Here is a 26,232-nt window from a genome sequence, read left to right as displayed (position 1 = left end):
CCTCATGCTGAGACAATGTAGGAGCAGGAATCAGAGCAAACAATGACATCTGCATCAGCTGCCACCACACGAGAAGTGCACCTGCAAATCACAGCCCCAGAGTCAAAACTGCTTCCTGGCAAACCTGTACAGATGGAAGTTCAAGGCTGTAATTTTAAAATACCTTTAACCAGTGCTACCATGAAAAGCAGCTGTCCCCTGTCTCTTCCACCTGACCATTCGCATTCCCAGGTCACCTTCCCTCTCTTGCTCTCATAAATAGGGGTGTGGAAAGGAGAACAAACAGCAACTTTTTTTTTTCCATATCAGATTAGTTTCAACTCGAATCAGCTCCCTGATCTGATTCACTGTCTGGCCATGGAAATGTTCATGCCAGTATAAGCAAAAACATTGCAGGAACAGAACAAAAGGCCAGAGGTAGCAATAGAGTAGGACCAATTCTTTCAGAGATTATATCAGCTTAAAAGTGTTTGCAAATCCAAGCTCTAAGAGCATAAACGTTTGCATCTTAGCCACTTAACGCCTGATGTTGAAAAGCCTGCAAAAGAATTGGAAAAATGTGACAGTGATGACTTTGCCTGTAGATATACAAAATAGAGTAATAGGTTTGTGTTATTTTTAGTATTGCCTTGAGTTCCTGACTATGTTATTTAGCAAAATTAGTAAATGTTGGCAAATTAGACAGCTGAAGTAGATAAATACATGAGTACATACAAGCAATAATGACTGTAAGAGTGAATAGTGTAAGCTATAAAAATTTTTGACTCTCCCAAACCACAGTAAGATGGATTCTGCACAAAAGGAACACCCCAGTCCCTGACCATCAAATAATATCCCTTCAGTCATCCTTCTTACAAAGGGTGCTACTGAACCACAGGGTAAGCATTTAGGTTCTTATGGTATTAGCTACCCACATCATATGCATGTTCTGCCTTGCCAGATGGCCCGTAATCTGGTCTCCCTTGAAGCTGAAAGCATCACATTAAAACTCTTAATTGGGGTAATATATTCAGAAGGTAATGACCTCAGTCAGTGTTTCTCAAAGCGTATTACCTCATCCAAAAGGATCATGAGAAAGCTCTAAGACAATCAGTAAGAGCTAGGAAAACACAAAAACAAACCACAAACACCGTATTTGAAAAAAAAAACAAAACCAAAATAAAAAAACCCCAAACTTAATACAAATATATAAAATTATAGAAAATGTGTGATGACAAAACCAAACAAATTACACTTAGACATATTGACACCAAAAGCAAGTTCCTCACGTCTGTAGGAGTGTTTTACAACTGCAGACTGCTCACAGCCAACTCTTCCCCACTGTGGAGGAGAAACTGAGTTTCTCCCAGCAGCTAAGGAAAACAGGCTTTGCTCAGGTTTGTATGGGAGAAGGGAAGGTAAAGGACTGAGACAGGTAATTACACAGATTGGGAAAATATTTATTTTTATTTAAAAATATGCATTGATTTAAATTTTTTTTAAGAATTGACATTATAAGAAGGGGGAAAAGAAAGAAGAGAGAAGGGGGAAAAGAAAGAAGAGAGAAGGGGGAAAAGAAAGAAGAGAGAAGGGGGAAAAGAAAGAAGAGAGAAGGGGGAAAAGAAAGAAGAGAGAAGGGGGAAAAGAAAGAAGAGAGAAGGGGGAAAAGAAAGAAGAGAGAAGGGGGAAAAGAAAGAAGAGAGAAGGGGGAAAAGAAAGAAGAGAGAAGGGGGAAAAGAAAGAAGAGAGAAGGGGGAAAAGAAAGAAGAGAGAAGGGGGAAAAGAAAGAAGAGAGAAGGGGGAAAAGAAAGAAGAGAGAAGGGGGAAAAGAAAGAAGAGAGAAGGGGGAAAAGAAAGAAGAGAGAAGGGGGAAAAGAGCAGATAATAGAAAAGCTGTTCAGAGTAATTAATTATGGGATGCAAGAGAAGAGAATCAATGGGCCTTCCTTCAAACATTTTGCTGAAATGAATCCAGGCAGAAGGCAGTGAACATGAAACGTTTCTAGTCAACTCTCCCTACTTAATACATGGGAGCAGATTTCTTCCCAGGGCACTATCCCTCAAGCTGCCATTTACAGTCTTAAAATTCCATGTCATCCAACCTGTTTTTCAGGCATCTACCCATCTGGTCCTTCTCCTACCAGCGCATGCAGTTTTTTTCTCTCTCACTGAACTTCTTGGTCCAATAAAAGAAAGAATTAACAAAATCAAAACTGATGCAGGTAAAAGAGTAAAGGAATCTTCCTCATTCTAACATACCCATTGTTCTGACTGAGTATTTTAACATTTCAAATCCAAAAAGCGTATTCAACACATCTGAATTATTGCACTGCTAATAAAGCAGTAAGCAGGCGCAAAAAACACTCTCTAGAAAGGCTTTTTCCCTCCCTAATTATTAGTGACCTCCATACCAAAATTTCAATAGCATCAAAACAACACATGTGCTCCAGTGAGATGAAGCAGAAGTTATAATCTCCACACCTCGCACATCAGGCAAATGATCTGCTCATTAAACACTTCAGCAGTTTACCTGCCATTGACTCGAGTACTCTCACCAAAACACTGCAAAATACAGCACACAAAACTTAAATACACCATTTTACAAAATAATAAGTTTCATTTAAATCGCTACAACGCAACGTGTATGTTACCGTAACAGAAACCAAATGCACAACTGAACAATCGATGGAAAACAGTTCAATTATATCGAAGTATACCACTTTGTCATCCATCATACACAGTAACATAATATAAAGAAACCTAGCTAATCATACTTATTTGGCCCAGCCACAGAAAGATGTGTACAGATGGATGTACACAACTCCTCTATTAAGTAAAACATCAGTGTTTGCAGCATATTAACGAATGTCAAGAGAATTCCAGGACAATGCTGTCCAAGCCTCAAGAGTTTACACATGTGTGAAGCAGAACTTCAACCCACGAACAGCTGGTAGTGTTCAGGAATTCACCTTCAATGCACAGAAATAGCATTTAACCATAAGGAAAATATTTAATCCCCCCCCCCCCCCCCTTTTTTAAGGCACAAAACTAAAAGGCTGGGATTTTTAGAACTGACAAAAAGTTTTGAGCATGTATGGAATAAAAGAGCACAATTATCAGAGTGACGAAGAGTAGCAATCTGAAAACACTTTCAAAACACCCAGAAATGTGGATTGCCTGCTCAAAATTTTATAGCTTTAAATTTTATAGTTTTAGCCAAAGCAGAAGCTAAAGACAAGTTTCCTTCTATAACCGCATTTAGATTCAGAAGGAAATCCTTTTCTTTCTTCACCTTTTGAATTCGACCAGGTATGTCCCTAATTTTTTAAAGTTCAAAAACATTTAACACCACATATAAGATCACAGGACTCCCATTGCTATTCCAATAAAGCTGGGCTATAAAACCCCAATTGAGGTTACTGGATGGGATTCAGTTCAAGATTAGGTGTCTATCTGCAGGTGGTTCAATAAGCACAGTAGATGTCTAATGTCTCATTCTGGTTATCAGCATCCCAGTCCAACCCAACCAAAAGAGCCAAAATCAGCTCTTCTTCAAAGCAGTCACCCAAACAGGCAGCTACATCACACTTTACATTACACAGGCTGTATTGACCATAGAACTATTGACTGAAAAAGCAGCTTAAACATCTCAGAGTTGATTCACTTGCCCATACATTTCAGAGTGCCATAGGGTAATGAGCCTCATCTCCACCTTTGTTCCAAAAGACCACTGGTCTCTTATTGTCCATGCCATACCTGCTGACCTCATGCAGTTGGCTTTGCTAACCTAAAGCATCTCACATGGCCACAGACACCTTAACATTCTTTAAGTACATAGCACTGCTAGCACAGATGCGGGCACGTATATTCAGGTATTGATCTCAAATGGAATTTGTCAATTAATATGGAGTAACAGACCTATAAAAAGAAGATTAAAATGCTTTCAGGAATATATTCATTTCAATAAGTCAACAAGCATTGTATTTCAAATTTTGCTGTAGTTTTTTATGGCTTAGACATAATTCCCATGCAAATAAAAAATAGATGTAAAATTAGGTGTAGTCATTTTGTATCAGCAGATTTTCTTGTAACCCTTTTACAAATAGCCCACACATTCCTTACTACCTTATCCACAATAGTTTCTTTCAGTAGTTAAACTGAAGCCAGTTTTTGTTACTCATACAGACTCTCTCTGCCAGTGTGCATTACTGAACATTTAATAGCCACCAAACGTAATATACTTTACAGATACCAACAGAAGTAAACTATCTTTATTTACTACACATTACATGGACTTCTTCCACAGCAAAAGATGAAGAGTCATAGGAATAATTTTGAGCCAGCTATAATACATCTGCAACCATCCCCAACAAAACCATGCATACAAATGGGGTAGTTTGTCCACTGAAAATCAGAAATTGTTACTTTAACTACACTTCTCTCACAATAAATTTTTCCGTACTCTCAGTCATGCTTTAAAAGCTACTTAGGAAGCTCTAAATCATGATGAGCCTTCTTATATAATCAATATGGTGAACTGAAAAATACTTACGGTTGATGTGATCAATATAGTATACACCAATCTGAGGATCATACGCAGCTTCCCATCCCCACGGTAGCTCATCCCCAACACAATCCGCAAATGACAAGGGTTTTGTTAACCTAAAACCAAAGAAACAAGTTAATGGTATAGCTTTTCTCTCTTCCATACATATGTTTGTTATCCATACGAATACCTATTAAGACAGAAGCTAAAAAAATATAGCAGGGAGAAAAGGGAGCAAGCTGGTTTATCCCTCTTAAAGTTTAGGCTTTAGGTTTGTTTTTCCCTATTCCATCCTTCTGAATTCATTAAACCTCCCAGTGATCTCTAGGGAGAAACCAGGTCTGTAGTAGTAAGCCAAGCCTACCTGTTGTATCCTCTCCCACTGCTGACATTCATTTTTAAACCCGGACACGGCACTGCTCCGAGCAAGGCTGCTCTGAGAAGCCTTTGGAAGCCAGGACGATGCACACAATCAAACTTTGGCCAGACTGTCCACAGCACACAGCGGACGGAACACGGATACCCATGTCAGAGTTTCCAGAACACGACTGCTCAGAGGAAGCGTCAATCATGTAAAAGCAACAGCCCCTTGGTAAACCTGGTTAGTCATGTGAACCTGTGCCAACTACTAGGGCACATCTTGCTGTTAGGTCTCACCTCAAATTACATTACAATTGTGGATTTTCATAAAACGTGTCATAAACCGAATTAAAAAAAAAAAAACAACAAAGTTCAATGTTATCCTTAGCCTTAATGTTTTAACATTAACTCAAAACACAGGTCTTGTAGTTCAAGTAGTAAAAATATTTGAAACATCATCTAGCAGAAATCATAAACTAGCATAAACATGCCCAGATGGTATCTAATAAATGCATTTATAACTCTACATAAGCATTCAACTTTCATCAAAAATACACACCTCACTTAGACTTGATGTTTAAACTACCTCCACAGGAAGGATATAATCCCAGTACTATCCTGGCTTTTCATCTGCACTCCATATCAATTTATTTTTAATCAAATACTGACTTATTACTATTATAGCTCATTCTGTAGGTGAGACCACAGACCACTCTGGCCATGTGGACGTGCTGTCCAGGTGTTATCACCTGTCAGAAATCAGACACCATGAGAATGAATAGCAGCCGCTCTCTCATCCCAGACATTCCATAAATTAAAGTGACACTAAAAAAACCTGGAAAACTAATTGAGTGACTTACTCTGGACCTTAAACAAAAGAGGAAGAGGGAGACAGAGACCCCAAAATACAGGCAGTACTGGACAAGTTCTGCTCTGCTGGATCGTTCTTGGACATTGCAGCCTTAAGATCTGAACTATGTCAGGAAAACTGCTCCTGAATAGATTTTAAAACACGAAAAGGTTTGTACATAACAAGATCACAATTACTTAAGAGTGTTACATTCCTATGACTCTATTTTTTGTTCCAGAGTCTTTCAATAGCACAAGATTTTTTGAGCCTGATGTAGACTTTTACAACTGAGCAGCAACCAGCACAGGGTGATATTAGACTGCTTTGGGTCTTCAGAAATGTCCCAACATAAACAATATTTTCTTTCAAAATACATATGGAAAATGGATGAGATTACCATGACATGAAGATAAGTTAAATGGAAGAGAAAATTAGCAAGACAAAAGTTGAAAGCAAAGAGAGTTACGAGATGTAATTGGAAAGGAAATAATACCTGAGAGCAAGGACTGAAGAAATCTTTTCTGTGTGAAGATCATTATCTGTGACATAATAAGCTATGATAGACAGACTGCCATTACATTAATTAACCATGACCCAAGAAAAATGAGGTTTATTGCATCATAGTAGAGGATTAAGTGCTGTGTCTCAGGGCACTGATATTCTGAGGTGGTTTATAATTCTTTTTCCATTTGTAGTCATCAATTTACATGTTCTTAAAGAATGTTAATACTCTAAAAAGGATGAGTTAAAGTCCACATTTAGTATACTGTGAAGTATAATTAGTTAACAAAAGGTGTGTGGGGGGTTAATACATATCATTAAGCTCAAGTATTCTCAGCTATGGGCACTTTTAATTTTTTTTAACTTTATAGAACTCCTTCCAAGTGAAGACTAATTTATTAGCATTTAGCTCATATATAACATTTTTATCTACTTAACCCTATATGGCTGCAACAGTCCAATTTCAGCATACGGATAGAAGTGTACTCCCCAGATCAAGAGAAAAAGCAGCAGGCATGTGTAACAAGAAGTAGCTACTCTTAAGAAAACCAGGAAGAATTCTGTATTTCCATTATGTAAACAGTATATAATTGTGCTATTGCAAATCACTTCACAGATGCCCTGGAAAACACAGGAGACAAATACAGCTTGCAAATTCAGAAGCTGTACTGCCACCTCAAATCCACACTTTTATTTAACATTTTCGAAATATAAAGTTAAGCTAAGATCTTAAAATGTAGACTCTACATTGATATATGTGTTATCATTAATAGTTGCTATTGCAGCTGCAGCCACACCTATAAGAGTCTGTATGTGCATCTGAAGTTGATAAAGAGGTTGATGACACTGTGAAACAGAAACATAACTACAGACTGATGGACTGTCAGTGCAATGTTGTTCCATTTGGACAACTTTGTGCACTTGCTTGCTTGCTGCACTCCCTAGACCACAAAAATTCACAGAAGAAAGGTTTCTTCCTAAGGTCAGGGTCCACAAAAAGTGAGAAATTTATTACATATACTAGTGAATGCTATCTTTCTGTCAAGATATGGACAATCCACTGTATTATTTCACACTTTTGTGATCTGAGATTATCAATGTGCATGTTATTAAAAATCTGTATGCATATGTATGTGTGTATATATATATACACACACACTATTTTCAACACATTGTTCTACGCAAGAGTAATGCTGCATTCTTGCTCTGACTCCTTTTTTCTCCAGAATCCACTCAGGATTAAATAAACTGTAACACTGAACCAGAGGTTACCCATATTATGATTATGACTCTGCTTTATTGACAGGTAACTCAGGAATTTGGTCTTCTCTCTATTCTAAAGCCAGATGATACCAGCACCACTGACCTCCTCAGCATACTTCAAGACCTGATTTTACCCACACTCTGAAGGACTATGCAAGTACAGCTTGACATGTTTTACTCAGGTAGAATTATTTGCATCAATTTTGTAAGACTGTGATTTCTAATATATATGGTGGAGGGTGTGGGGAAGAGAGAAAGGTTACAGTAAGTGGATCTCAGGAAAGGCAGGGGGAGAGGGAAGAGACACAGAGGGGGAAAAAAAATAAAAATCTGAGACTTACTCAATTAGAAAGGAAGAAAATGCACGTTGGTAAGAGGTACAGAATTATGAACAGGTTCATCTAAATCTCTTTCAAAACTACTTCCAAGAACAAATCCTTTGCTGTGTGGTGCTTGACCTACAGTCAAGACTTGTAGTTTTGAATTCAATTATAACTGGGGTCAATGCTCAACTTGTATAACAACTTCAACATGCATTTGAAAACTTTCTCTAAAACCCAATTATCCCCTACCCAAATGACCTCATGTTCTTTGCCATGTAGCAAGATCTTGCATGACACTTACATGAAGTGTTGTACTGACTAAATTTCACATCCATTTATTCTCATATATTGTACATTACACATTATTTATATTCTCTTACAATGCATTATTACTTTTTCTAGACAGAAACTGTTCTGAAAAACATACCTCTTCTCCACAGTCTGGGAACTGAGAAGACAAAACACAAGTTACCATTTAGATGTGCAGGAATGAGCACCTATTGTAACAAGAGCAACCCAGTGATGGAAGGACCACGTGTACACCTACCTGGAATCTGGCTCATTTAACTACATACATACACCATTATAGAACGGTGCACAGATGACTTACCAATAACACAACAGTAACACAAAAAGTTTCCTCTGAGCACTTCCCCACAAGTATTTTCAGTTAGCACAATGACACAGAATAGGAACCTGTGATCAGCATCTGCTAATTTCTCATTTCGCAAAAGGATGACGAAATATTTAATTCTTATTTTGATCCGGCAGCTCAAGACCAGCAAATGTAAAAATTTAAATCAACTGATCAGGGAAAGGAATGTATAAATAGAAGAAAAAGGCTCTGAATTCTTCACTAGAACTCCTGAATTTAGTGCTCAAGTTGAATCTTAAAAATCAATTCAATTCCTACCCAACTTTCTAACGCAATAGACATCGTGACTTTGAAGGATCTATAAACATGTTTCTAATTGCATCCCAGATATACTCCCAAACATGGATTTTACTCACTTTAGGCACCCAAGACAGATTTCTTATATAAAACTCAGGGGTGCAATCAATCTCATTAACTTCAAAAGTTAGTTGTCTAACACAAATTACTCCTTTAGGTTCCCTAGAGAGTCTGATTCAACACATCTATTTAAAGATTGATCACATCAAAGGTTTCCCTCTCTTACTAGTAACTACAGAAGGAGTCTGAATGCAATGCTCCTTAGCACATACAAGGTAACTAAATTTAAGCAGGACAAATACTATACCAGGCAGCAAAGTGCATATAAAATGGCAAAAGAGACCAAGCTCCAGTTCCACGTTGCAGGTCAGAGTTAAAAAGAGGCAATACTGCTCCCTACGGCTGAGCTCAGTATCCATTAACAGCATGAAAGTTACGTTACATCAGGAAGACAATTTTCTCTTCTACAAATTACAGTGGCTGAAGCTGCAACAAAATACATTTACTTTTTATTAATAATACTGCTGTCACTTTCCTAACTTTAAAAGTAATGACTGGGCCATTTATCTGTAGAAAAGGGCAGAATTTGCATACCCATGAAGCACCCTTTTACCATATTTTTTATTCGTTCAGTTCAGTAAACTAGCAAATCCCACACACAATCCCTCCCTCTCTCCAAAAAGCTCATTCATAAGTCTGTTGACAGGATTTCAGCTTCTAAACACCATGTTCTTAACACAGTAGTGCCTCCCATTCAGGTGCTGGGCCAAGACATTATGTACAAGCTTTGTATTGCTTAGGTACATTCTCTTTTAACAAGGGCATTACTAAGATATACTGCCACTTCATTACACGTATTATTTTGAAACAGTAACTAAGTGGACATCAGTACAACATTAAAACACATCAACTAAGGAGTAGCACAGAGGCAGCCCCTGCTTTAAGATAGTGGTGTAAAATAAATAAATACAGTAAGGTCATACATCTGTTTACCTTGTTCACAAGATGCGTGCAACAAAACCTTAACAAATGTCTATATTTAAAAGACAGCAAACATGCATGTTACCTTTTCTACACCAACACAGAATAAATAAGAGTAGTTGAAACTAAATATCACCCCATTCTTTAATTACAAAAAATTCTCAGGAACGTTAAATTATGCCGCTCTATGCCTCTAGCCACTAGCATGTGCACCATTATGCCTGGTTCGTATCGCACATGCCTGCACCCAACAGGACAGGTTTACAGGCAAACATTCCCAGCCACGCTCCTGGCATTTACATGGGGCAGTCAGCAATACATGAACAGTACCATGCCTTCACCTTTTTGCACCACAACTGGATACTCAAAAACTAGCTGCAGAGAATAATGTCACAGCAGAGCTAAACACTTTTGATTTATTCACTCAATCAGCAAGTATTTCCTGGACACATTTCACGAATTTTCACTTGTTTTCCAGATTTCAGCTCATTTGGCTCTTGGTAACATGAAGATGAAGAAGTCCAATTTTTATGAAAATAATGGAAACCTGAGATATTTGGGCACTGATTCTAGTTTTCTAAAAAACACATGGACGTACACAGTGTCATCTTCAATAGCATGCAATTTCTACCCTATGATTATATTAACACCTTGAATAGTTAAAACAGGCTGCAGGACTTAAAACTCTTATTGGGTTTTAGAGGGTTTTATTGGTAAATGAGAATGTACACCCATGCAGATAGGGGGTTATACTAAGACAGATACATAAGGTCACCACCTTACAGCAAGATAGAATGGCTGGACGTTATTTGGGTAGGTACTACAGGGATAATGGGCTCTCACAACTATTTTACAAGTTCAAAAACTTGGTTTCCAGTACCGAACTTGTCGTGACAGTGGTTTACATCATCTCCCATACTACAAGACAGCTACGGGTTCATGTAGATAGGACTATACCACATTCAATGATGTTTCGAGGAACACCTAAAACTAAAAAATACATTTCCCATTAAAAGACTTGTCTAACTAGCCAGCAGCCCAGGTGAACACAGTATTGTGTTCAGGTAGCACACAGATCAAGCAGAAATTAAAATCTAATCTTTATCTGTCCTCATAGGCTTGGGGTTTTTTTTAAACCTTGTTTGAGTCCTGGATGAGCAGCTTCTCTGTAATTTAGGCCAAGTACTCCAGGCTGTTCTGAAAAGCTTTGCTGGGAAGGGCCATGTGCTGCACGGTGTCTCAGTCTGCAGTCAGAGAGCCCTCCAGAGAGGCAGTGGCTTTAACAACACTGCCACGTGAAACGGCAGGATCAGCCTGTGATCAGTTCCGACTGCTACTGCCAAAAGCCCTTCTTGAAGACCAGCTCAGAGTTTTGTACACTGAACGATGGCACACAACCACACACCATATTCAGTAAGTGCTGCTTAGAAATGAAAAGCTGGTACCTCACCCATGACTGGTCTTGAGCACAAGCACTAACCACAGTAGAAAACTGTGCTCCATTCCTCAAATGTTTTCCAGAACTACCCTTCTTGTTCTAGTTAAACATTTAACTGCCGGGGCAAGGATGAAAACAAATCACCTAACCTTTCTGCAAACCCACCACAACAAAAAATCCTAAATTCAATATATTGACTCATCACTTACTAAACTTGTGCAACACCAAAAAAACGAAATCTCAAACATTCTTAGTTTCCAATATCTATTACGAACATAACAACTTTAAGCCAATACAGCCATGTATTTACTAGAAAAGATGCATTGTACATTGGGACAACTTTAAGCCAATACAGCCATGTATTTACTAGAAAAGATGCATTGTACATTGGGAGCAACAAGTTCTTTAAACCAAAAATCTACTTATAACTGTAAAGAATTTGAGTCCACTTATTTTAACAGCAGAACAAGTAAGTTTTCAAAAACAAAACTTGAAAACAAAAATAACTGAACAATGACAAAAACCCCTACATAATGAATGCTATCTCTTTAGACAAATAAAGGACAGCCAGCTGGGTTTTTTTTTTGTCTTAGAGAGACAAATAAAATCCGCAGTAGTGAAGCAAACCAAACTCCAAGCAATTAACCAAAGGGGGTAAAAATATCAAACCTAAATAAATTTTTAAAAAAACACCCAAACTTATATGGTGGAACACACAGTTTTCCCCAAAAATTTCATCCTACTTCACTTAGTTTTGCAAGTATCCTGCAAAATCATCAGCAACTAAGTACTTAAAATATATTAAAATAAAGAAATAAAAAGGATTATTTTCAATGGTCAAAAATCCTACACATCCACAAACTCCCTAAGCTTTATGCAATACAGAAAAGTTAAGGATGGAAATCTTCAGGGTCTCTAAAGAACCTGCCTGTCCTCCACAGAAAAACACACAAAACAGGGAACCGTTGTCCTTCTCACACACACATGCACATGAGAGAATGCAAGTAGAGAACACACAACTTAAAGGTTTCAGTACCAGAAGCAGAAGACAAGGGAGGCGAGTGGAGGGGGAACACGCCACCTTCCAGTTGACCATCAGATGCCACATGAGTGTTAGTAGCTGCCATGAAAACACATTATAACAACAATGAAGCAGAGCACATCTGCCTCTTCCCAGTGACAAAGGGGTTAACATTAGCTCCATGTCAGCTCACCCTGCCCCTTCACAGGTGCTTCTGAAAAGACACATACACTGAATAGCCCAGAACCAGGAGGGGAAGAATGCTGCTGGGAAGGAAGGGACCCACACCCACTGGTTGCAGGACCAGGTCAAACTGCCTGCTGGCGTGGTTTTTTGTTTCCTTTTCCTTTCGATTATGATAAACTGTTTTGGCCTTCCACTTAACAATTACCATCAGTGAAGGGAAAATAGCCCATGTTGAACACAGCTCTATGTTTTGCTACATGACTTTATCCTTGAGGGTACTGAAAGGAACCAAATATTTAAGTAAAAAGGAGAACCAATATTTTCCAGCACAGCATACTAGCTATTTGTTTTTGTAGGGCAAATCCCCCAACCAAATCACTACTTGTAATTTGTTTATCCCTTTAACATTGCCAAGTTCAATGCAAAGAAGACATTTTGAAAGGTTATGGGGAAAGGGGGAGCAGAAGAGTGGAAATGGGTTAATACCATGCATGTTTTCTCCTGTGTTTTTCTTTGACACAGCAGTTGGTCCTGTGCTGGCCTGTAAGTACTATAATATTAGACACCTGGAATGTGAGGAATGTCTGATAACCATACCCTAGCACAGGGATAATTCCACAGCCATAAACCAACGATACGACCTTTGAGCTTTCCCCCGGAAAGCTCAAATGCAGTGACATTATGAAAAGGCTATTATGTGCAGGGTTGCTATAGGTTATTTGTATATACGTGGCTGTATGCTCTTGATAGAGGGAAACTGTGTTGTCATCAATGGAGAACTGTTAAGACACTCAGCTATTACTTTTAATCTGAGACCGTGAACAGCATTATATTTTCCCAGTAATTTTAAGTGCTCCCAGTTCTACAATTTCTACATGCAAACTGGACTTGAAAACGTTTCCTTAACCTGTCTTGTACCACTCTGCTTCTAATTTCATACATTTATTGTCAAAGTATTCCTCTACAATACAAAGATGTACCCTTAGAAATACACAAGTAAATACACAAGTAAAAGAATCCAACCAAACAAAAATAAAATCAACCACCAAAACCACAGACCCAGTCAAGCATTGGTTTGTGGAATTCAAAAAAAAGGCATAAACTCTGCAATAATTTCCATATGCAAACAGGAGAAACATCTGTCCCCAAAGGTTTACCATTTAATTGAAGCATGGTATAACAAACAATGGGAGGAAAATGTCCATAGATTGGAATACTTTATTAGAATAAATCAAAACTGAAACACTTATAATAGGGAATTTAAACATTTATTCTGTTATTTTGGATGATTTGTCAGCTTGGCTCTCTGTCAGGCACTAAGTATCAAAAGCAATCTTCAGGGCAGATAGTTCACCACCACAGGATTAAGTATAGAACTGAAAGGCTGTGGAAGCTGGGTCTCTTTAGCTTGGAGAAGAGGAGATTGAGGTGTGACATTATTAACGTTTACAAATAAATAAAGGGTGAGTGTCGCAAGGATGGAGCCAAGCTCTTCTCGGTGACAACCAATGGTAGGACAAGGGGTAATGGGTTCAAACTGGAACACAAGAGGTTCCACTTAATTTGAGAGGAAACTTCTTCTCAGTAAGGGTATCAGAACACTGGAACAGGCTGCCCAGGGCGGGTTGTGGAGTCTCCTACTCTGGGGACATTCAAAACCCACCTGGACACATTCCTGTGTAACCTCATCTAGGTGTTCCTGCTCTGGCAGAGGGATTGGACTAGATGATCTTTTGAGGTCCCTTCCAATCCCTAACATTCTGTGACTTATGTAGTGTGAAAATTAAGGCTCAGGAAGAGAAATGCATTTCCAAGAAAGAACACAGTCAAAACCAGAGAAGAGTCATGATAGCTAACATCAGCATTCAAAAATCTTCCCTGCCCCTGACGTTTCCCCCTCCTCCTTTCTGTAATTTCATAAAGACACCAGTCCAAATCACCCCACTACTCACCTCATCAGATATAGAAAACTAGTTTGAAAATTTGGTGCTGCAAACTCCCCTTCACTCCTCTTGTAAACAAACACTTGTATTGCAAGGAACCTTTGGATTTATAGAGAGGACATTTGAAGACTCTCCTCACCTAACTCTGCTCCCACTGAAGTCAGCAGGAGTGTTACCAATTTCAGTAGCAGGACACTTAAATGTGTGACAAGCACTTCTGAAAAGTACCATCCATCTGAACATCTCAAATAACCTCACAAACATTGGACTTCAGCGCTGTAAAGCACTCCAGCCAGTACTCCAATCATTCCAGAAGGTGGGAGGAGCGAACTTGAGTAAACTCCAAGGTCACTGCAATTCAGCTACAGACCTACAAATCGTGCCCAGAGGGAGACAGCGCTCCACTCCAAACAATTTTTCTCCATACTGAGTTCTTCATGTCCCAGTTTCTAGCTTCACAGAATCACAGAATGTTAGGGATTGGAAGGGACCTCAAAAGATCATCTAGTCCAATCCCCCTGTCGGAGCAGGAACACCTAGATGAGGCTACACGGGAATGTGTCCAGGCGGGTTTTAAATGTCTCCAGAGCAGGAGACTCCACAACTCCCCTGGGCAGCCTGTTCCAGTGTTTTGTCACCCTCACTGAGAAGTTTCTTCTCATCCCATCATTTGTTTTCTAGCAATTTTTAATGCATACTTCATCAGATCATTACGTGTTTTGCAGAACACAGCTAGATGAGAGCTCAAAGGGTGCGCAGTCCTTTGGCCAGCCTCTGGGCACTGGGCAGCTCTATTTCCAGATGCTACCAGAGAAAGAGAAATCTTTAATTATAATAAAATTATATAATTATATATTATATATTTATTATTATATAATTATATATTATATATAATCTTTAATTATAATAAAATTATAATACATTTTATAGATATTATAATTTATTGTGTTACTATATTAATTTTTTTGCATGGAAAATGAATAAATACACCATTGATTTTATAAAACTGCAAGCAGCATAATACTAAAAAAAAGGAAGGAATATATTTATATTTTCATATTAATAGTAAACCATTAAAAAGTCTGCCAACCCTTGGTGCAAACAAAGTTCCCTCAAATAACTTCAGTTATGGTTTCACAGAATACAGCCTCTAGAAAAATCTTTACATTCTTGAGAGCAGAGTGATGGAAGCCACAGCATGACATATATTAGGAAAACTGCACAAAACTGAAATAACAAGAAGCAGCTGTAGCAAGTATGTTTCCTTTACATAAATCTAACATTGAACTTAAAAGTGCAAGATGCAGAAGTGTCAGGGTACCGTAACATTACAGTATTGTAAAATTACAATTATAAAAAGACTTCACATATACAGATATTCTGGCCTACATTTAATCCCTTCCACCAATTATTTTAGTATGTAGAACTCTAGTTCATAATGCTTTTATTAAAATTAAACTGCCTTTCTTCGCATATTCCAAGACACTCTCAAAATAGTATTATAATAAACAAAATCAATGTAGAGTTAATTCAGCATTTCTACTGTTTTTGTATTTCTTTATTCACAATATTAACCGAATTCAAGTTTTATATTAAATTTCTTCCCAGTGGCAGTATGGTTTGAGGAATGGGAAATATGCAACAATTATCCAACAGGAAACATCTAAGTGTTCTGCTGTGACTTCCGTGCCTCACACCCACTCCCAGAAACTGCCTTAAAAAAACACCCCAAAACCTGTAATGAATATCGCAAGCTTTCTAGTAGTCAACAAAGAACAAAACCAAGCACTGAAGCCTTCTAAGCCTTTCCTCTACCCCCAGCATACAATTGCTTATCACATATCCCTCTTTACTCAGTACATTTGGCACAAGCAGTTGTTCATAGCAGGGAAAATACTTCCAAGGCAGTAATTTGCAAAGATTGCTGAGGAATTCTGTGAGATACTGTAAAAGGGAACCTGGAACTGCCAGATGAGCTAATGCTCTACTGACCAGACTGGAATAGAGCTGTGTACCTTTCTCACATGTGCAAATGCACTTCCTTCAGGTTTATTAGCAGTTTGCATCACTAGCTTAAAAAGATTATTCTAATCTAGGTTAAAAATTTACTTCAGAGAACATAGTACATATTAAAACCTAGTCCTGGGCTATAGTTGCTAATAGCACAGACTAAATTATCATAATTTCTTCAAATAAACCTACAAACATCAAAGCAATATTCACAATACTCCTGTGAGTACATAACAGCAATGTTTTATCAGCCCTGTCTTTCAAGGTGAAAGTGTATGCAAGAAGGGAAAAGAAGATAAGAATACCAGAGTGAGGTTATTTTGCACATTTTCAAATTCAGTTGCTGATTAACTTTTAATTGAAGCAGGAGACATTATGTATTTTTGCCAACACCACTGAAGAAGTCATTCAACTCCTTGTAGACCTATGTGAACCTCAAAAAGTTTCTCAAGGCCAAGCCTGAGGTCCTGCCCTAGGTTGGGGCAAACCCAAGCACAAATACAGGCTGAGCAGAAAATGGATTCAGAGCAGCCTTGAGAAGGACTTGGGGTGTTGGTTGATGAGAAGCTCAACATGACCCAGCAATGTGTACTCACAGCCCAGAAAGCCAATTGTACCCTGGACTGCATCAAAAGAAGTACAGCCAGCAAGTCAAGGGAGGTGATTCTCCCTCTCTACTCCACTCTTGTGAGACCCCTGGAGTACTGCATCCAACCCTGGAGCCCTCAGCATAAGGAGGACACGTGGACCTGTTGGAGAAAGTCCAGAAAAAGGCCATGAAGATGATCAGAGGGCTGGAGCACCTCTCCTATGAGGACAGGCTGAGCAAGTTGCAGTTGTTCAGCCTGGAGAGAAGGCTCTGGGAAGACCTTATTGCAGCCTGACAGTACCTAAAGGTACCTACGTGAAAGCTGGAGACGGACTTTTTACAAGGTCATGCAGTGATGGGACCAGGGGTAGTGGCTTATAAACTGAAAGAGGGTAGATTTAGACTAGATATAAGGAAGACATTTTTCACCATGAGGGAGGTGAGGCACTGGAACCGGCTGCCCAGAGAAGCTGTGGATGCCCCATCCCTGGCAGTGTTCAATGCCAGGTTGGATAGGGCTTTGGGCAACCTGGTCTAGTGGAAGGTGTCCCTGCCCATGGCAGGGGGTTGTGACTACATGATCTTCAAGGTCCCTTCCAACCCAAACCATTCTGTGATTGCATGGATGGCTCTTTGAATCAGCTCAACATTTAACAGAAGCCAAAACACCAAACAGCTTGGTTACCAAGTTACAAGGACAGAAATTTTTCTATTGGAGTTTCTATTCTAAATTTGCTCCTCTGCTAGCACATGCAGAAACATTAATTAAATCTGCTACTCCTTCCTTTCCCGAGGCTGTTACAACCGGCCATTGGAACTCCAAAGACAGAAACCATGTCAGATACAATATCTTGTCTTAAAGTAAATTTAAATAAAAGAGTGGTTACATAGGAGATGCTCACCTTTACATTAATGATTAAAGACAACAAAACAAACAAAAGCCCATAAGAGAGGCAATACTTTTCAAGACAGCTACTAAAATAGCAGCATAGCTAAACAGTATGCCACAGTCTTTCTTCTTTGGCAACAGACAGGAACACATAATAGACAAATCCTAAGAATTAAATCACAATTATGAAAGTGAAGAGAATGCTTCCCAGAGGGAGGGAAAAAAATAGTTTGGCCTTGTGCACACACTTCAAACTGGACGTTTGTTAGAAAGAATTCTTCAAACAGCCTCACTACAGAGAGCATTACAGAGCTACTGCAACTCATAAGCAAATATATCTTTGAAGTCCCTTTAATGTATTCTTATTTAATAAACACTTATTTAACATTTTATAATGAGCCACTAGAGTTTTTCCTTTTTTTTTCTTCTTCTGTAGAGTTATATGCACAAACCATGTTTTTAAAAAATAAATAGCACTCAAATTTGACATTTCTTAGATTTACAGTAATCTAATTTCTGAGAAATGACATATGGTCAATATTGAATTCTAATAAAAATTGAAAGGTAACCCAAGTTGAGAAAGTGATCAGTTACTGGAGCAGTACAACTCCCACAATGCTTACAGCAACAGGTTCCATCTTGAATGGAAAGAAGTCAGAATTATTCTCCACTTTTGACTAAAAACATTATACCAGTTCTCTCCATCTGTTTTAGTCTTGTATGAGCAGCCTGCAGTCCAGGCTTGCCTTCTTTTGGGGTGGTCCGTGGGTTGTATTCTACCTGGAAGTCAGTAAGAAGTGGATTATTGGAGGGATCTGTCCTGTTTAACCTCTTTATCAGTGATTGGGAGGAGGCATCAGAGTGTGTTCTCATCAGACTTGCAGATGACATCAGACTGGGGTGGGTGGAAATCAACATTGTCAAGGACATGACCACTGTTCAGAAGGACTTGGGCTACAGGAATGGGCAAACAGGAACCCTCAGAGATTCAGCAATAATAAATGGGAAGTCCTGCATCCAGGAAAGAAATGCTCCTTAGAGGGACACAGGCTGGGACTGATCAGCTGTGAAGCAGCTCTGGGGACCTGGTGGGCAGTGAACTGGCAGTGATCCAGTGCCCTGGCTGCAGAGAAGGCCAACAGTCTCCTGTATCAGCCAGAGTGTGGCTTCAAAGGAAGTGATTACTCCCTCCACTCTGCACTCAGCAGACTGCATCTCAAATCAGACTGCATCCACTTCTGGTCTCCTACAGCAAGAAAAATGTCAAAAAACCAGAGCAAATCCAGAGAAAGGCCAGCAGGATGGCTGGGAGCACTTATTCTGTGAAGAGAGGCTGAGGGACAAGGGTTTGTTCAGCCTGGAGAAGAGGCAGCTCCTACCTGCAAGGAAGTTTTCAAGACGACTGCATCAGGCTCTTTGCAGGAGTGGGCATGGTGGGAGGATAAGAGAAAACAGGCATAAGCTGAAACAAGTTCAGACTGGATATAAGGAAAAAGAAAATATCAACATGAGGACAGGCATGCAGTGGAACAAGCTATCCCAAGAAGTTGTACTTGAGTAACTCTGATCTCACAGCTGATCATCGGGTTTGCATATAATTTTTAAATCTTTGCTGTCACCACACTTCCAAACCACATGTGCACATATACATATATATGTATTCACTCCTGCCTTGCTTTCATTTCTTGGAGCTTAGAACTCTGTCAGTGTGTATCTTGACTACAAAAAAATATTCTTTGTTACTTGTTAAACCAAATACTGAGGTTTCATAACAATTTAAGTGGATCTGACCTGGCTATCACAGTTCTGCTCTTCCTCCATGCTACATGTACATGCTTCTTCTCTTCTACTTGTGCTGGCACTCATCTGACTCCATAGTAAGTCAGTTCAAAGAAATAAAACAGTAGGGGAAATTGAATTCTTTTTTTTTTTAACCAGTTTAGCTGCCTAACAAGTTCACTACTGGTACAAGTGCCAATGCAAGAGAAAGGGTGGAACCACTTGCAGTCCCAGTTCGGATTGGTGTGAACTAGTCATGAAACAACAGTTAGGAACAGACACTGAAACCCTGGTTCTTGCTGCAGACTGTAGGCAGTACTGTAGTATACGGGATTACTACTACTACTCTTAACGATTAAGCTGTTAAAACAGACATATAAAGACTAAGCATGCAAAACTGGAGGGGTGCTTAACTACTTTGTGCAGTTTTTATGCGGATTTTGGTGGGGTTTTGGACTAACAATGAACTTTAGCTGGTTGCAAAGCCCTATTTCTGAGAAAAGGGACAAAATTACAGAGATCAGCATTTCATTCCTGTTGTATTATGAAATGGAAATCCTTGGGCAACTAGGAACATTTATTTTTATTGCAATACCTTGATCTACTGGCTACTTGAATTTCAAAGGAGAACAGTGTAAATCAGTGAAGTGTCCAATCCTGTGAAGGACACACAACTTCACAGAACAAGCCAAGGAAACTTCCACGTGCAGCCTCCTTCTACACCAAAGTCAAAGGCAGCCTTGCCATTGCTTTCAACAATGCTAGAAGCAAACTTTGTAGGTGATTAATACCTTAGTTACCTTTTGTCGGGTTTGCCAAAATAAAACCTAAAAATATTTTATCCTTCTGTGAGAGGTTTTACTTGTGATATTTTGACTTTTTTTAGCCAAAACTAGGCTCTAGAGTAAGGAAACAGTTTAAAAAACAACTGCTAATGACACTGAAAACTACCATACTTTCTCAAATACTAAGCAGAGGCACTTTCAGAGAAAAGCAACACCTAGGCATAAACAATTGATTAAACAGTAATCTCCCACGCTATATATATCTTTGGTACTGGAAGAGACAAGTTGCCATATAAGCAATGTTTCAATAAATTCAGCTGACTAGAAAGCTGCAATTTCACAGACTTCTCGAATTTCTTAGACACGGTATTTTTAAATGATTACTTCATAAAAATCACTTTAAGTATTTTGTTAGATGTAAAGTTTTTATGCAGTTTGAGTAATGAAAAACCTCAACATGAGCTCTCACAGTGGAAATGCAGTCAGTCTTTGCCAAGATAAGCATTACATCTCCATTTGTCATTTATTATTCTTTTAAACTGAATAAAAAAGATTGCTCTTAAAAGATAGTCCATATACAAATCTCTACTAATTACTTATGCAATCTCTTTAAGCTTCTCAATGGAAGTACCTTACTATCTTACTATAAATGAATCCACATCGGTTGCTTTCATGAAAAATCTCTAACATAAATATTAATACTTTGAGATACTATTTTTTTCCTCCAGTTCTACCTGATATCCTTAGGTTCCTTTGGGAAATTACTTTATGTATCATTCAAACTTTTATTTTAAAACATATCTACTTGGAGGCTAGGCTTCTGACTTGTCCCATAGACATGAGTCATCTAAAACAATTTCCAGAAGCATTGGAAAGCTTAAAAGTAGGTGCACTGTAATTAAATAGGAGTCAAACTTCTAATCTGTTGAAAATACCATTAGGTACCTGCAAGCATTTCAGTGCTCTACAGCATATTAAGTAAAGCAACTATAAGTAAAATTAAGATTCAGTCAGAAAGCATACAAGCATGGAATTTGACCTAACAAGAGGACAGATTTCCAAGCTCATGACAGTCCATGCAATTCTTTTTTAGCTTATCTGCAGGCACTCAGAGTGGCTAAAGATCTATTTTAGAAAGTATGTGAAAAGCTTAGGAAGAAAGAGAGGATCGTGATTATTCACAGTCCAGGGAAAGCCAAAAAAGAAAAAAAAAAAAATCTGTTTTCTGCATTTTAGACTCTCGGGATTCCATAGTAAATTTAAGAGAAGAAGCTGGAATTTCCTGATCTGGCAGATCTAACCTAGGGTGGGGGAAGGATAATTCTCAAAAGAGCTTTAATATGTGGGCTTGGAATTTTGCCAGACAGAACAATGATTGATTTAAATCAGCCACAAAAAGGGAGATTTGATCTTCTGTCAAGTCTTTGAAATGGTAGAAGTTAACAGGAATCATCAGCGCTGCGTGCTTATTTAATGAAAAAAATCCACTCTTTTCTTTTAGTTCTAATCATTTTTTAACGTACTTGCAGGCTGATCATGTCAGGGTTTCAGCTGTCATTATACCGAGCATCTCTTTTTGTGCCATGCTATGAAGAACTGAACTTTTATAGGCAAAAACAGTGAGGAAGAAATGCAGGGTTTTGCAATAAAATAAAGCACCCACATTCCCTCCTAAAGGCGATCTGCATAGCTTTTCACTGCTTTTTTTCAATCCAACGCCTGTGTTTCATAAGTTTTTACACTGAATAGTGGAAAAATTCTGCGCTTTCATTGGAAGTCCAGGTGAAAGGGTCTAACTTCTGTCCTTTTTGCTGACTTCACTGCTTCATGCCACAGATACAAAAAACATTTAATTTTACCCATCATATTTGCTCTCCTTCACCTTACTGCCTTTTCCATGTTAAAGTTCTCTCACTTGTATTTACAATAAACAGCTTGTAACAAGGTCTCTGGTTTGGTGTGCATAAACTTGAATGAATCAGAATATCATTTTAAAGAACAAGAGACTTCCACCAAATGGTACCAGAGCAGTTTCCAGGTACCAGTGCTGCTAATTTCTCAACGTTACAGTATTTCAACCATTATTAGCATTTCTATATCAACACATACAAGACATTCTGTCTAGAAGTGGTTCCTGCCTTCAAGAATCTAATTATAATAACAGACATCTTTTATTTGGAATCCTAGAATCCATAACCACGCACACACACACACAAAGCCTAAAAAAACAAACACTGCCACATTTGGGTTTTTTAATAATGACATCTGTCTTCTTTTGACCAGAGCCTGCAGAAGAAATGTATGGCTTTCAGCACAAGAAATGGATAGAGTTTGCAAAGTAACTAACAGCGTTGTCTTCTTGTTTTTCCAAGCCTGGATTGTTGTTCCTGTTGTCCCTCTGAAACCAGCTGCTGAGAGATACGCAAGGAAGCAGCAGTGCTTGGTGACCCTCACTGGCAGCCAAAGAATTAGTCTGGCTGATGGAGCATGGCAATCCACTGTGCCGGCTGAAAAAAAGCAAGCTAGAGCATTTTTTGACCCTTTCACTGGGCTTTGGGAAAACAAAATCTCTTCCTTTCACAAACCTCTCTAGGAAGTTTAATTGATGTCTAAAGGACCTGTACTGTACTGATGCTCACTACACTTAGGCTATAACCAAAGTCCTTTACAGGTGGCCCGAGTACTTGTGAACGGGTTGTAACAGGGTGTGCTGCAGTGTGGTAACTGCTTCAGACAGTAGGGATAGAGGCAAAATGAACCAGTGGTACGATACTCACACTGGGCAGAAAAACTGCTAAGTCTATTTGTCCATAGAGCAGAGTATCACTTGCAGAACATGATTTGCAGTCACTAGGGACAGACTGAGGTGGATAGGGGTCAGAGAAATCCCTCAGCTGTGGTATGGGGAACATCTGTAGCCTGCAAACTCTCCACTAAGACAATACAAGGACCAGAACACCCCAACCCTGACCTTCATGTCTTTGTTTCCTTTTGTTTTGCTCCCTTCAGCTGCTATATGCCTCAGGGGGGAAAAAAAAAATAAAATAAAATAAAAGGGAGAAAGCAATTTCCAAAGGCAAAGGTAGCCCAAAACACAGCTAGGGCCTCCGCAACTCAATTTTTGAGGGTCTGCAGAAGGAAGGCCTGGCTAAGCATATCTTTGTGGCCCAAGAACCAGAACTAACAGAACAAATCATGCTCCTCCTGCCAGTCGCTAACAATCCTAGTTGTGTGGTTAAGCTGTCAACAACCTAAAACATTTTGAGGATTTCAGGGCATTTAAAAATGTTGTGTTCTCCTGTTGCCATCACCCTTACCCACCTTTTATTTATCCCATACTATTCATACAGATGGAGCTACATATCTGAATAGGCTGAGATCCACTCTTTCCACCACACTCCTGTCTTCTGCATATTCACTCAAGCTATTTTCTGAATGAAAAGAGAAAAGATCAAATGCTAGAACAGAGGGAACACAGGACATGGCAACTGAAGCTGGGAACTGCTGTTGATAAAAATCTGAGAGGAATTTATGGAGACTACGGATATCCTTTGATTGGTTAAATATTTCTAGTGATAGGCACACACCTCTTAGAGCTATCTAGAGGACAACAACTACATTTCACAGAAATTTCTACAGCTTTGTTTCTTTTTATTCATCTGTCTTTCTCCCCATAATATTTTCAGAATATTCAATTTTCAAAACTGTAACCTAGATTTTCCTGTTGCCTTGAGTTAAAACAGTTCAGGAACCAGGCCTGGGATGCTCAGGTACCCTCTTCTGTCTCATTATTCAAGGAAAATGGTTTTTCAATAGCACCAAGTCATTCTGAGCCAGGAAAGGGACTGGAATCAGATTCTTTCACATTCCAGACCAATACCCTGCCTAATAAGCAATAAAATCTTCCCAGTCTTTTACACTCCCAAAAGAGCCCCTGATAAAAAAAAAAAATTAATCAAATCAGAAGAATGAAATGTTTTATTTAGACTTATCAACACCGCAACTTCTGAAAAAAAAGTTTATTCAAAATACTTCAATTAACTTCAATTGTCACTTTGTCTTATGACATTCCTTTTCTCTCTTTTCATCTGTCTGTCTTGAAATGAAATGTCCACCTGTGGAAAAACAAGTAACATGCCACTGCTATATCGATATTTTAAATAAAGTATTCAAGCAGTATTGCTTTTGTACACCACTGATATGGATGTCACTTGGAGCTTTCCCTGTGACAAATGTATCTTTTATAAATTAAACAGTTTTCAGTCCATCAGCAACTATTAGTATAATAATTATTCATGACATAATCTACAGCTTCCAGTGGAAAAACAATGCAAAATAAGCAGCATCTTTGTCATTCTAAAAGAAGCATCTCTGTATATCTTAGGTTGAAATGACACCTTTTTTTTTTAAAGAAGAAAGCAATTAATGATAAAATTACTGTGCTTCTAAAATGGCAAGAATATAAGAAATTAAACAAGCCATGCAGTACAAAGAAGATTAGAAAATGTTAGGGTCATCAAGAACCCCATGTAATGTAAAGGCAACTTCAAGATAGGCCCCAATCAAACCAAATATGCAGCCAGCAGGCCAACTCATCCAAGTCCATCCACAGGTAGTAATTTAAAAAACAATCACAGTGGTGAATAAAAGCTGTTATGATCTATGAAGTACAGCAAGGTGCCATTCAGGAGAGTTGTTTTCAATCATCCATCTCTGAAAGTGCCTTCTGGAATAAACTTTAAAGTGTTGCGCCTTCCGAAGTCACATTTGAAGGAACACAAGAAAATCGTAACTGGATGCTTTTAGTATATTTAGCAGCAGTAACTTTAACATTACCGGGGCGGGGAGGGGGCGGGGGGGAGGTTATTCTGTTTGCAGTGTATCTTTAATAAAACAATCACTAGACATAATATACACTTCCCTCATCAAATTCTAAAATCCAAGTTATTAGTACATGCTAACTGCTGGGTGTTGGAGATGCATATCAATACAACATAGAGCAGAGCTGGTCTTCAAAGTGAGAGGGGAATTTAATTTCCACAGTTTTGCTTGCAGGATTGACAGCTAGAGCAAAAAGATCATTTTACAGACATTACTAAAATGGACAGTGGTTGAGTTACTGCCATTACATTGCAAAACAGCACTAGTAACCCTCCTATTACCCTCAAAATTCCAATTCCAATATAGTACATTTTAGTCTCCTTGTTCTGCATCTACTTTATCATCACCCAATTTTTCTATTAAAGGCACGGGTGTCTGGGACTAAGGACTTCGTGTCAGGGTATGGTAGTAAGTACTCTCCTTAAATTTCAACAGATTGCATCAACACATTACTTATCTGAAACCAGTCTTTTTTCCAAAATATGATGTTTAGTTAGCTTGATGATCTAACCCTGATAAAGTCACATTTACCCACACATGCCAGACAAATAATGAAGGAAAGGCCAGTAATAAAATCCTGAAATATTTGCTTTTAGTAATAGCAGGCCAGTCTTCCAGAGAAAATATTTTTTCCCTTTTTAAAAAAAAGGTAGTCACAGAATAATGTATGTGGGAAGGAACCTCTGGCCCAATGCAGGACAGCTCTGAAATCAGACCAGGTTGCTCCAAGTCGTGTCCACCACCACTCAGAGCAGTGTGTTCTAGTGTTTGCCCACAAATCCCAGTCTATGCTTCCACGCTTTTTTTAATTCAGTAAATCATTGCAATTCCACTTGCCATTATTTTTAAAGCTCCTTGGGGATACAGATTATATATTGGCCCATCATTTTCAACATAACAAAAAGTATAAATTCTATCTCCATGTTAAAACACTGTGGCTTCTATTAAAAAAATAT

At 38.6% G+C, this 26,232-nt stretch overlaps 1 protein-coding gene across 1 annotated transcript in view; it reads right to left on the bottom strand.

Moving 5' to 3' along the window:
- The window catches only part of WWC2 (WW and C2 domain containing 2), a gene marked incomplete at both ends in the record, with an annotated part of 96,993 nt that overhangs the window by 57,716 nt on the left and 13,045 nt on the right, over positions 1 to 26,232 (bottom strand). Inside the window, one exon of the mRNA XM_080344230.1 lies at positions 4,532 to 4,641. Coding sequence (XP_080200356.1) covers positions 4,532 to 4,641 — 110 coding nt within the window. The remainder of the gene's footprint in view (positions 1 to 4,531; positions 4,642 to 26,232) is intronic.

This window comes from Nesoenas mayeri (genome assembly GCF_963082525.1).
Source record: "Nesoenas mayeri genome assembly, chromosome: 4".
NCBI classification, from domain to species: domain Eukaryota; kingdom Metazoa; phylum Chordata; class Aves; order Columbiformes; family Columbidae; genus Nesoenas; species Nesoenas mayeri.
The sequence above is the reverse complement of the archived record's forward strand: the minus strand, read 5'-3'. Positions and strand labels throughout refer to the sequence as shown.